We start from the raw sequence: 13,685 nt of genomic DNA, 5'->3' as shown, positions 1-13,685 counted from the left end.
TTTTTGAGGTTTAAATTCCGCAGAGCCTTCCGTGATTGGCCTGCTGATACATTATACAGTTCAAATCTTTTGGTTACCAGTCCAGGAATTTTATTACTCTACCACATGGACCTATTCAACATAGAAAGCTACAAACCTGAGTAGTAGGAGTTGAGGAGGGTTTTACTCTGGATGGCTTTACCCTGGATGGAGAAGGAGCATGGAGAAGAGGAGGCTGGGAAAAACAGAGAGGAGAGACCTTAGTGACATTACAGTACACACACACACACACTGCACATATCTATAAAACACCACATTATGTCCAGATTAATAGCAGTGCCACATTGTGACAGAATCACAGCGGCAACAGAATACAAGATTTTTAGGTCCCTTTCTGCAAAGGAGACAGATATCACACTAATCAACTGCATCTTGCTGTAGTCAACAAGACCTTTAAATGTCATGGACTATTTTGAATATATCCACATGCATATCCTAGCTCAGTATTTACAGTGGTTTTCTAGACAACGTCTGTAATAAAAAACAGAGTGAAAAAAAAATGTAGAAACATTTTTTTTAGTCAAATTTACAAATAATTACAAAGAAACAGCAAGTAACACATTGATTTTGAAGTAGAAAAACGTACATATTAAAACATATTCCAATAATCTTTGTTTTATTCACACCTTCGTATATTTTTTACAGAGTAGACTTCCACTACAAAGTAAATGAAAGTCACAGAAACACACTCCTAGAGCATCACACACTCCAGTAACCTTCTTTTACTCTTCTCAGCTGAAGCCATATCTTTTTACTTTCCATTTTAATCACCTATCACTCCAGATCTCCCTTTACACAAATCTCTGCGTCTCACATGTGTCGGTGCATACGCATTTGCTCACATAAGGATCTCTGCAGAAAGTGCTTTGGCAGCAAAAGCTCACGGGCCAGTGGGGGTGAGATCGAGAGCGTCTGAATGAGAGAAGCGTGGAAGGTTAGAGGCAGGTGTCTCTGTGTTCATTTAAATGGTAATACGGCTAAAATGCTGAGTGTGTAGGCTGGGATCGCTATGATCTCTATCTCACACATCTTAGGCCGAATCGTCTTCAAAAAAAAAAAGATATAAAAAAAGAATAAAAATTATGTGTGATTGTAACTGTGGTGCCAGTGAGAGGAAGGTCTGGATATAAAATCAGAAAAACGACAATTATAATATGAGATATAAAGGCCCGCATGAATTTGGTGCCCACAGAAAAGGCTTTACAAATTGGAAGGCCTGTCATTCACAAAGTTCAACACATACTATTCTCCAAAGATTTTCCTCCTAGAACCAGCACAAAAATGTGGAAAATAAAAAGCAGTAGATTCTGCCTGTAAAGCCAGCACATGCTCTGCTTTTCATGCTTTTTTAAATGCTTATATAACATATCAAATAATACAATATTAGACAAATAAATAGTACAATCATTTTCTTATTTTAAGATCTTATTTTAAGAATGTTATATTCTTTTAAGAAGGTTGTTATATCATATATCAAGACAAAATAGTGATTAAGAAATTATTTTTGCAGCTATAAAATTGCTGAATAATGAAAAATCATTACTTTTGCAAATGCAACTTAGAAATTACCCGCTGCAGCTTTAAAGTTTTAGTTGAACGTGTATGGTCTCTGATAATGTATCACTAGGCATTTGACACAATTTTTTTTAAAGAACTGCTCGCAAACAGCAATTATGAGCTGGGCTGAGTTCTAGATTGTTTCTGTTCCAACACCCCAGCTGAGATTCATGCCTATAATAAAGGGCCTGTACTGGTTCAGTAATAGTGACTCTCCGACCATTAGATAAACAGCAGATACAATAACAGCCTCCAATTACTCTGTGCTTGTAATGATCCGAAATAAACGTACAAATAAACTGCATTTGTACATTCACTGACCAATGACATTCAAAAGAACTAAGAAACACTAAACATGCAGAACACATTGCCAATCAGTGTTGATTTTAAAGGAAATAAATGTGATCATTATGCATAATGACATTCTCTCTCTCTCTCTATGCATCTTGTTCTTACTCTCCGTTGCCTCCTCTTCTTCCAGCTCCATTCAAATTATTCTGTACACAAAGGCCACTGTGACATTTTGTGCAGAAAGCGACTCAGAAAGACCCATCCTAATTACAGGCCCTTCACAGCATGCCAGAGCCCACTTAAAACTAAGAATGAGAATGAAAGCAAGAAGAAGAAGAAAAAAAACGCCTAGTCCAAATGCCACTTTCTCTTCTTCTCTAGCGCCTCTTAAAGCAGCACATCAATAGCGAGGTCTCTTGATATGTAGAACGCTTCGGTCCGTGCTGTGTAGCTACAAATCGCTGCTGAGTGTAGCTTCAAGCGAGAGTTTTCAAACTCCTACTAGAAGCTGTCTGGATCAGAGGTACGTGTTTAGAGACCCCTGCATCTGAGCCTTTTAGAGTGAACCTTTGAAATGAGCTTTTGGACTGAATAAGCCCCGAGCCCACCAAGATATCTATCAGAAATCCCTTTTCAAAAGCCGACTGTAAAGAACGCTTTCAATATCTCCTGAAGAACGAGTAAAGGATGAAGCTTTGCGTGACCAGGAAAAACTTGAAAGTGTCAGCAGTGGAGCAGAAGTACTGTAGTTCACTGTAGATGCTAAAGTGAGTATGTTTTAATCCGAAACACACTTGCCAGTGAAGGCAAAGTAAACGTCCAAATCATTCGCAATCAATAGTTATTTCTGTGTTGAATGCGGGTTGTTGCTGTAAATTTGGGACACTGAAGAAATCCAATTATTGTTCGATTTTTGCAAGGATTTCTCAAAGCTCTTAGTGAAGAAGAAATAACTGGAAATTATAAATAATGAAGAGAAATAATGATTAATGAAAACACAAGAAAGAAAAGAAAGAAAGAAAGAAAGAAAAATGGACTGAAATGAACTAACAAATAAATGACAGAATTGAAAAGGAAGGACAAATAAACAAATACATTAACAAAATGAACAAATTAACAAACAAAGGAAAAGAAGGAAGGAAAGAATAGAAGGAAGAAAGGACAATCATTTGAAAATATGGAAGGAACCACAAATGACAAATAAAAAGGAAAGAACAGAAGAAAGGAAGGAGGAAAGGAAGGAAGAATAAATGAATGAACAAAAAATAAAGACAGAATGAAGGAAGGATGGATAAGTCTTTATTATGAGCTATTGCCATTGGCTGTGAAATGGTCAATCTACCTTTGAAAAGACATGAGGGTGTGTGTGTGTGTGTGTGTGTGTGTGTGTGTGTGTGTGTCACACACCGATCTGCCAAATCTGAAAATTAGCATTCCGACAGCTAACGACCTGATTCAAATCTATTGCCATTGGCTGTGAAATGGTCAATCTACCTTTGAAAAGACATGAGGGTGTGTGTGTGTGTGTGTGTGTGTGTGTGTGTGTGTGTCACACACCGATCTGCCAAATCTGAAAATTAGCATTCCGACAGCTAACGACCTGATTCAAATCACTTTCCACACATTGAGATATAAACATAGAGTTTGTTTGAACTGAGAGAGGGCCTTCATTCCTCTAATCTGGCTCAGCGTGGGACGGACGCATCAGCGTGAGGAGGACACCGCCGACTCTTCACTGAAACCATAAAATTACAAGCTGCAATTAGTTTGATCGGATGGGAGCCAAAGTCTCGAGCGCCTACTTTTGACTTCAAAGGTCAATGCTATGATCTTTCATCATCTAAACCCATACTTTATGACTCAGAGATGTTTCGCAGATACACATGCAGGTTTGGAATGAAACTACATGCTTAATAGCGATTTGCCTCTGAATATTCATTTTGTCTAAGATCAGCTTCCTCCTACCTTCACATCAAAAGAAACAGAAGAAACGGTTTAACGTAGTCAACGTATAATCAGCAGAGAAGGAAAAGTGTCTTACCTATGGATGCTGTGGCAGGGACTGGCTCCTTAGAAACTGAAAATAAAAACAGAATAAAACTGAAACCCTTTTATGTATGTATGTATTTATTTTATTTTTGGCTTTGGTATAAATGCAACACAGCTACTGTTATATTATTCTGAGATTCTGAAGAAAAAATGCTGTTGTTATTGATAACTAAAACTAGTAAAACCTGTTTTCATTCATTGAAATAAAGCTGAAATGAAATGTAAAATAAATTAAATAATATATCTTCATTCACAGAAATAAGCTTAAGTATTAATATTACTAAAGCTGAAATAAAAATAGAAATATAAAAAACTCATAAAATGAAAAAAGGACTTAACAAAATTATTGAAAAAAAATCTTCATAAATACAACAATAATATATTTTATGCTAAAATAACACTGTTGTCAAAAAACTGTCATTTACTCACCCTTGTGTAATTCTAAAGTTAACCATTTTTCTTCCATGCAACAAAAAATGATAAACATGCCTCTATCAAAGCTTGAAAAAGGACGCAAAATAATATAAAAATGTATGACTGCGCTACATGCCAAGTCTTCATGAATTAATGAGATGTCCAATTCATGAATGAATCATTCTTTTTAATCAGATGTTTTCAGTGAATCAGTTGATCAATTTCACAAAACCAGTCTGAATGATTCATTCACAGGCTTAGTTTTGCTTAGTCTATTTTTGTTTTTTCTTGTTTCCTATTTGAAGCTTGATAGCATAATTGATAGCATTTTTTTTTTGTGAACTATTCTTTTCAGCAGTCATTTAGCAGATGCCTTTGTCTAAAGCAACATCCAATATAATATACAGTGATCCTGTAGAAACCTGGGTTTAAAGTGCTTTGCTTTAAAAATGTATTAAAAGCTGAGAGTATCAATAGCTGAGAGTGATGCTATTTTTGTTTATTTATTTTTTAAGAACTGAGAGTATTGCATTCTTACTGGCAACTGAAAGCATCATCAAATTAGCCTAAATATTTCATAAATGAACATGCACGTGGTAGGAAATGTATGTAACTTTTTGAGGTTTAAATTCCGCAGAGCCTTCCGTGATTGGCCTGCTGATACATTATACAGTTCAAATCTTTTGGTTACCAGTCCAGGAATTTTATTACTCTACCACATGGACCTATTCAACATAGAAAGCTACAAACCTGAGTAGTAGGAGTTGAGGAGGGTTTTACTCTGGATGGCTTTACCCTGGATGGAGAAGGAGCATGGAGAAGAGGAGGCTGGGAAAAACAGAGAGGAGAGACCTTAGTGACATTACAGTACACACACACACACACTGCACATATCTATAAAACTCCACATTATGTCCAGATTAATAGCAGTGCCACATTGTGACAGAATCACAGCGGCAACAGAATACAAGATTTTTAGGTCCCTTTCTGCAAAGGAGACAGATATCACACTAATCAACTGCATCTTGCTGTAGTCAACAAGACCTTTAAATGTCATGGACTATTTTGAATATATCCACATGCATATCCTAGCTCAGTATTTACAGTGGTTTTCTAGACAACGTCTGTAATAAAAAACAGAGTGAAAAAAAAATGTAGAAACATTTTTTTTAGTCAAATTTACAAATAATTACAAAGAAACAGCAAGTAACACATTGATTTTGAAGTAGAAAAACGTACATATTCAAACATATTCCAATAATCTTTGTTTTATTCACACCTTCGTATATTTTTTACAGAGTAGACTTCCACTACAAAGTAAATGAAAGTCACAGAAACACACTCCTAGAGCATCACACACTCCAGTAACCTTCTTTTACTCTTCTCAGCTGAAGCCATATCTTTTTACTTTCCATTTTAATCACCTATCACTCCAGATCTCCCTTTACACAAATCTCTGCGTCTCACATGTGTCGGTGCATACGCATTTGCTCACATAAGGATCTCTGCAGAAAGTGCTTTGGCAGCAAAAGCTCACGGGCCAGTGGGGGTGAGATCGAGAGCGTCTGAATGAGAGAAGCGTGGAAGGTTAGAGGCAGGTGTCTCTGTGTTCATTTAAATGGTAATACGGCTAAAATGCTGAGTGTGTAGGCTGGGATCGCTATGATCTCTATCTCACACATCTTAGGCCGAATCGTCTTCAAAAAAAAAAAGATATAAAAAAAGAATAAAAATTATGTGTGATTGTAACTGTGGTGCCAGTGAGAGGAAGGTCTGGATATAAAATCAGAAAAACGACAATTATAATATGAGATATAAAGGCCCGCATGAATTTGGTGCCCACAGAAAAGGCTTTACAAATTGGAAGGCCTGTCATTCACAAAGTTCAACACATACTATTCTCCAAAGATTTTCCTCCTAGAACCAGCACAAAAATGTGGAAAATAAAAAGCAGTAGATTCTGCCTGTAAAGCCAGCACATGCTCTGCTTTTCATGCTTTTTTAAATGCTTATATAACATATCAAATAATACAATATTAGACAAATAAATAGTACAATCATTTTCTTATTTTAAGATCTTATTTTAAGAATGTTATATTCTTTTAAGAAGGTTGTTATATCATATATCAAGACAAAATAGTGATTAAGAAATTATTTTTGCAGCTATAAAATTGCTGAATAATGAAAAATCATTACTTTTGCAAATGCAACTTAGAAATTACCCGCTGCAGCTTTAAAGTTTTAGTTGAACGTGTATGGTCTCTGATAATGTATCACTAGGCATTTGACACAATTTTTTTTAAAGAACTGCTCGCAAACAGCAATTATGAGCTGGGCTGAGTTCTAGATTGTTTCTGTTCCAACACCCCAGCTGAGATTCATGCCTATAATAAAGGGCCTGTACTGGTTCAGTAATAGTGACTCTCCGACCATTAGATAAACAGCAGATACAATAACAGCCTCCAATTACTCTGTGCTTGTAATGATCCGAAATAAACGTACAAATAAACTGCATTTGTACATTCACTGACCAATGACATTCAAAAGAACTAAGAAACACTAAACATGCAGAACACATTGCCAATCAGTGTTGATTTTAAAGGAAATAAATGTGATCATTATGCATAATGACATTCTCTCTCTCTCTCTATGCATCTTGTTCTTACTCTCCGTTGCCTCCTCTTCTTCCAGCTCCATTCAAATTATTCTGTACACAAAGGCCACTGTGACATTTTGTGCAGAAAGCGACTCAGAAAGACCCATCCTAATTACAGGCCCTTCACAGCATGCCAGAGCCCACTTAAAACTAAGAATGAGAATGAAAGCAAGAAGAAGAAGAAAAAAAACGCCTAGTCCAAATGCCACTTTCTCTTCTTCTCTAGCGCCTCTTAAAGCAGCACATCAATAGCGAGGTCTCTTGATATGTAGAACGCTTCGGTCCGTGCTGTGTAGCTACAAAATAGCTCTCTGCAGTGGGCGACGTTCAGATCTGTGAATGGCAGGTGTGAGGTGGTGGCGTCCCGTCATTTGGTTTCCTGATGGACGCTTAGTAAAGACAATCAAGGAGAATGGTGAGTTGAGTTAAAATTACATATTGTTGACCGCTTTTGACCCCTTTTAGGGCTTGCTGAGCTCATCAGTGTGATGGTGGGATCTGCAGGAGGTTTGTGTGATTGCAGTAATGAATCCAGAGATTGGCTCACACACACTGCGGCCACCTCAGGAGATCGTGGTATTTGAGGAACGTGGTGATTATATGACCTGTGGACTTTTGACTTTTGAGACTGGTGGAAAAGAGCAAGAAGTTCTCTAAAGAAAACCTGTGAAAAATGTCTGACTGAACATGAAACTATTGCTGTATCTTTCAACATATCTACTGATGTTAACTGATGTTTATTTAGTGCTATAATTAGTAGTAAAGAGGAACAGATGATTGCTTCACAGAATTTCAATGCTGAGACTTTCAAATCAAAAGTAACAAAGCTTATGGCAAATATTGGATGGGATGATTGCTAAACAATGCTTAGTTTTCATGTATCAGTAGAAAACAGCACAGACTAAGAGATCTTGTTTCATCACTATCATTGTGTGCACGTAATAAACACTAAATAAACACTATTAACACCAAATGCACTAAACATTGCTGTTTCATCAATGACCAAACCCAAAAGTTTTTTTTATTATTCTGGCTGAATAGTTGGCCAAGTTTCACGAAAAATTTCAGCGCATCACTAAATTTAAATAAGTATGTTGAAAATAACACTTACGTTTCTGTTAAATCATTCATTCGTTCATTAATCTCTCCATTCATTCATTTCTTCATTCATTTTTTTTATTCAATCATTTGTTTACATGTTCAATATTTCATTCATTTGTTCATGCATTTGGTTATTCATTAAATAATTTGTTCATTTACTGATTCATTTGAACATTTGTTCATTCATTAATTCATTAATTTGTTCATGTACTGTATTAATTTATTTGTTTGTTCACTTATTGAGTTCATTCATTAGTTCATTTGTGCATTCATGCATTCTTTAATTTGTTCATGTGTGAATCCTATAACTCTTTAATTTGCTCATTTGTAATTTCATGCATTGACTCATTTTTTAATTTGTTCATTCATTAATTTATATCTTTATTGGTTTATCGGTTAATGCCAACTTCCCTCTCTAACTAACTACTATCAGAGAGTTATCAGAGAGTTATCACAGGTACATTCGATATAAACAGAGATTATACGAAAAACAGGGCAGCACAATATTTGCTGAACTCACAGAATCCGTTGAGGTCCTGGTTGCTGGTGGAGAACGGATCGTCCTTGTGTAAGGTGCTGACTTTTCCTGTGCTTTTATCCGCTGTGCCTACGGGTCCCATCTCTCTCTGCGTGCTGCTGCTGGCTGTCTCCTTCTGTTTTTTAGCTAGTTTCCTTCAAATCCATCCACAACAGGGCAAGTTTATACACATGATAAAAAGAAGACACTTTAGTGCTGGTGCAATGCTTTTGGCTAGTGCAAACGGTTTAACTGTTGTACAAACAGGTTTAAATGTGCAAAGGCAATAACTTTTTTTTTATTGATGTCTTTGAATGCCCTTAAGTCACTTTGGATAAAAGCATCTGACAAACGTGTAAATGCATGCACAAAAAGTTTTTGGAGTAGACATGCTAATGAATCTGGAATAAACATCAAAAGCACCATACACTATGACTGTTGTATCACCCTAAAATCATAGTACATTTAAAATAAAGGGCCAGATTTACTAAACGGGGCAAATTAGCGTTAGAGCGCAATTCCATAAAAGCACCGATGGGAGAGGAAAATTCTACAGGTTATTTACTAACAATGCGCACATTAAAGAACACAGACCCAACCAGATCATTTCCATAATGACCAGCGCAATCTAAAAAAGAGCAGCGAAAATTACCGCCTGCTTTAAGGCATGCTTTTTTGGGCATTAATGACGCCAGTAGTAGACCAGTAGTTTGTCGAGCGCAAATGTTAGTAAATCGCGTTGTGTGATTCATTTGAATACTCTCCTCCCATAAATTTTCCGACTGAAAGGGAAACTCCTACAAATGCATATTCAGTAAGGTCAGGCCCAAAAATAACTGTGTCCATGCCTTTTCAGCACTAATTCTTCACTGCGCAACTTTAGTAAATCCTGACAGTACTATTTTAACGGCAAAAGTCGGTTTGCGCTGGTGCAAGCTGTTAGTACATCTGGCCCAAAAAGTGAACCGTGGTATTGAATTTAAAGTACTACATGTCATGTCTAACTATATACTCAAAAATCTGTCACAGCCAGAACAAATTGGGGAAGCACATCTAACTGCAATTATTATTATCATTATTATTCATAGATTTTTATTTATGTATATTTATTTAATTATTTATTTAGATATTCAAAATATCTAGATATTTCGAAAGTTAAATCATAGAGCTTTTATTTTGGTTTAAAATGCAGGGAAATGTCTTTTAAAATGCCTTTCTTTGTTGACAACATTTATAAATGCTTCACATTACAAGTTTTGATAATAATCACTACACAGCACATCAGGTTACATATTTATATAATTACAACACAATCATTGCAATTTGATAATCATACTAAACCATAGCGCATTCTCAGGCATTGTTAGAATGAATACAAAAAATGTACTGGCCAACTGGTGAGTAACTCGTCAGTGCTGTTTTTCAGTCACATTTGGTGCTTGGTGAGTGTTACTTGTAGGCCTTGAATACAAGATTACAAATTGGTATCAAAGTCAAAATGTCTTTCCTCATGGTAAACTCAGTTTGAGACTGGGCAAGGACAAGAGTGAAGATGTGCACTGATTGCGCTACTAAATCTGAACATGCACGCTGAAAAGCCCATAACATAACCTCGCTGAATATGAGAACGCCTCGCTCTCTGGGCTTGGGGAATATATTGGCGTCACGGTTAGCTTTAGCCTGTAGCTCTCTGTCTTTGCCCTCTCAGATGATATCCTTTTGAAAGAGCTGTGTTCCTACTTTCATCTATATTTCAGGACCGGGGAGAATGCACATAGTAGTCCGACTGTGAATCTGAGCTTTTAAATCCTTTAACGCATGAGGTAAACATCCTGCAGCTAGGCTCTGTTGCACACAGCGCAAATTAAACAATCCCGTACAGTAAAATGCTGAGGCAGGCATAACCGTCAAAGTAATAGTGAATAGTTTAAGTGTAACGGAAAAGTAATAAAAAGTAGAGGTGGAGTTCGCAGACCAAAGGGATTTGAGCTGAACAAGCAATAGTCGATAATAACAAGATAACAGTGGAGCCACATCAATTTACGTGCACACGAGAGCAATTTATAACTGTGGGCCTGCTAATGTTTCAATGCAATCTGAAAAAAACTGTAGGTCTATAGTGCATAAGACGGTTTATGGCCGAAATCGATTGTGTTTGCTAGAAAATGGAACTACTGTGATGCTGAAATATTGGAGCAAAGTGTGATGAATATAAAACCGATTTAACACTTTGCGATGAAATTGAATTTTTCTTCATTTTGGAAAGCTTTGTTCACCATGGCAAAGTTAGGAGACTTTTGGTACTAAGATTAATTGTCACATAACTTTAATTTCATTTAATTCATTCTCTTACTTTTTCTTCTAATGAACTAAGGAGGTTTTAAAATACTTTTCAGGAATTGTTCAAAGTACTTAGAAGAAAAATGAATAGGAAAGCATAAAAAAAACAGGATTGTTGGTTAGATGTTCTGTATTTAATGCTACTTACAGGTAATAAGAGTAGGAATACGCATTTCTTCTGGAGCAGCAAGATAAGGACAAAACAAAAACAAGAAAGAAAAAAAAAAAGAACAACAAAAAAATCAATAAAATATTTAATATAATAAAATAATAATCAAAAATATGGAAATATGAAAATATAAATAAAATATAAATATTTAAACAATATGAAAAATAAAAATATAATAATAATACAAATATGAAAATACCACAATAGAATACAATTTTTTAAATAAAATAAAATATCATAAAATAACACAATTAAAAAGGAACCAAAAAAGGACAAACACATTGATTAGTGATCAGTATTGTAAATAAAGAGATGTTTAATGACAAAAATATTAAAACTTGCCACTGTTACATGCTGACCACATAATGTTTTATTTAGACAAGAAAATGCTACACAGCTTCATGTAGCTAAGCTAAGGATTTATGCTACCTGAGGCTGTAAATTTAGGGTTGTAAACGGCCTTTGCATCAGTAATAGTTAGTAATAGTAAATCTGTAAAAAAGTATAATTAAACAACAAATGAAATGTATGAAACTGCACATCTGGCTCCCCTTCAAGTGAAAAAAAAAAGTGTGAAAGAGAACAAAAAGAAGGAAAAGTCTATATACCTGTACTGGTGGGAGTGTGTGGACAGCTAAAGAGATGGACAGGAATGGTGGGTGTTGCACAGACATATTGTAGCTCTGTTCTCTGTTATGAGCTTAACAGGGACAGAAAGAGAAAGGAGGAGGACAAGAGACACCAAAAGCAGTTGGTGAACACATCACGCTCCAAAATGAGGCCTTGTCATCAGAGTGTCTTAGCGCTGACGTCTCTGTGGACCGGTTCCTTGCGGGTAAAGACGAGAGGAGGTGACATACGGCAAGCTAGGACAGCAATAGCAGCCTGATACCATAATAAAGACCAGATGGCGTCTGTTAACGGCGATTCGATTAACTGTAATATCGGTGATGACATGCAAGTGAAGTTGTCAATTAGTGACTTCATGGCCGTCTGCATCTTGACTGCGCTCACTGCTTTTTATTGCTCTTCCACAAGGTGCATTCTTTGCTTTTTACAATTTAGAAATGAACTTCAAATTTGCCACTGTGCAAACCTTTACACTGAAACAAACCCATGTTAATAAGATGTTTTCATGCTAACAATTGTCAAACAACTTTCAAATTTTATAAAGTAATAATATAAATTAATAACAGGCTGTAAATGGATTAATATCAAATATCATATATTAATAATATATTTATTAATATAATTTTTAAAAGTAAATATACATCAAATATCCTTTAAAATCTGGCACTTTGTGCAAACTTTAATACAAACCTGCTATTGTAACTAGCTATATTGGCTTTAACATTTTTCAACTAATGATTTATAAATAACCTTAACATTTTGAGCAAACCTTTACAATGATAAAAACCCCACCAAAGTAATCATATTTCATCTATCATCTACCAATCAAAACGTATAAACGTTCATGACAAAGTTAAACTGCTAAAGAAATCATACACTAGCCTGAGTTATTAACATGTTTTCACGCTACAAATACCCTCAAAACCTCCCACTTTGCACAAATCTTTACAATAATACAAACCGAAATAATCATGCATCAGCCTGTCAGAGTTATTCTTTGGCACACAGCTGCATTAAGTCACACAAACACTAAATTCTTGCCTGTACGCTTTGTGTATAAAAGCAAGCTATAGCACCCAAACTGCTCGCTTTATCGCTAAAGCAGCACCAAAGTAAATATATTTAATGACCCCGTGACTTCTCTGTAGGCAATAAAAACACAGTTTGGGTATGGGCTGTTATGGAAAATGTGTTTTGCGACAGGCTGACGGTGCTTAAACAGATGCAAACGCTCGATGCGTTCGGAGGCATGCATATGCAGCGGGGGCATCCATCTTTGGCCATTTCATCTCAATGGCCCTTTAAAATGGCCTGCTGACATTGTTCTGATGATATTAATAAAAGAGAGCGAAGTGAAGAGCACCACGGCGGGCGAAGGTGGCCATAAATATGAATAGAGTAGAACTGCGAGGAGCTCGCAGCATAAGTGGCCTCTTTATTATTTTTTTGGGCTCTCCCGTGATTTATCATCATTCCTGAAACGAGATGCATTTCTGGTGTGAGGAGAAAGTGTGATACCCACAGTGATGTTACACGCATGCACCGCCACTTTACACGGGAGAGAGGGAGGGTGGAGGAAGACGGGAAGAGAAAGGGTTCGGAACGTGACAAAAGGTTGGTTTGTTTAACAAAGTGCCGAAGATTTCATGCAACTTTATTTCAGCTAATGACTGTAAATGAGACAGCGTGGTTTATTAGATCATAAAATTGTTCATTCATCCATTCAGGCTTAAAAGCAAACGCACAATCGGCTGACAAGCATGTAGAAGTGTGCACACATCTCTCACACATCCACATCCACGCCTACCAACATAAAGCCAACATACCAAAGACTTCTACTGCGTTAATATAAAACGAATTATAACTAAACCTAAATGTAGCTCAAAATTATATATATATATATATATATATATATATATATA

General features: G+C 36.1%; 1 protein-coding gene across 1 annotated transcript in view; it reads right to left on the bottom strand.

Moving 5' to 3' along the window:
- Positions 1 to 13,685, bottom strand: part of ptprt (protein tyrosine phosphatase receptor type T) — a 278,126-nt gene that overhangs the window by 57,986 nt on the left and 206,455 nt on the right. The window contains exons 15-16 of the mRNA XM_016287683.1: positions 11,113 to 11,142; positions 8,628 to 8,779 (exon numbers count right to left, since the gene is read on the bottom strand). Of these exons, the coding sequence (XP_016143169.1) occupies positions 8,628 to 8,779; positions 11,113 to 11,142 (182 nt within the window). The remainder of the gene's footprint in view (positions 1 to 8,627; positions 8,780 to 11,112; positions 11,143 to 13,685) is intronic.

This window comes from Sinocyclocheilus grahami, unplaced genomic scaffold, assembly GCF_001515645.1.
Source record: "Sinocyclocheilus grahami isolate Dianchi unplaced genomic scaffold, SAMN03320097.WGS_v1.1 scaffold223.1, whole genome shotgun sequence".
In the NCBI taxonomy this organism is placed as follows: Eukaryota; Metazoa; Chordata; class Actinopteri; order Cypriniformes; family Cyprinidae; genus Sinocyclocheilus; species Sinocyclocheilus grahami.
This window is presented reverse-complemented; position numbering and strand designations above follow the sequence as displayed.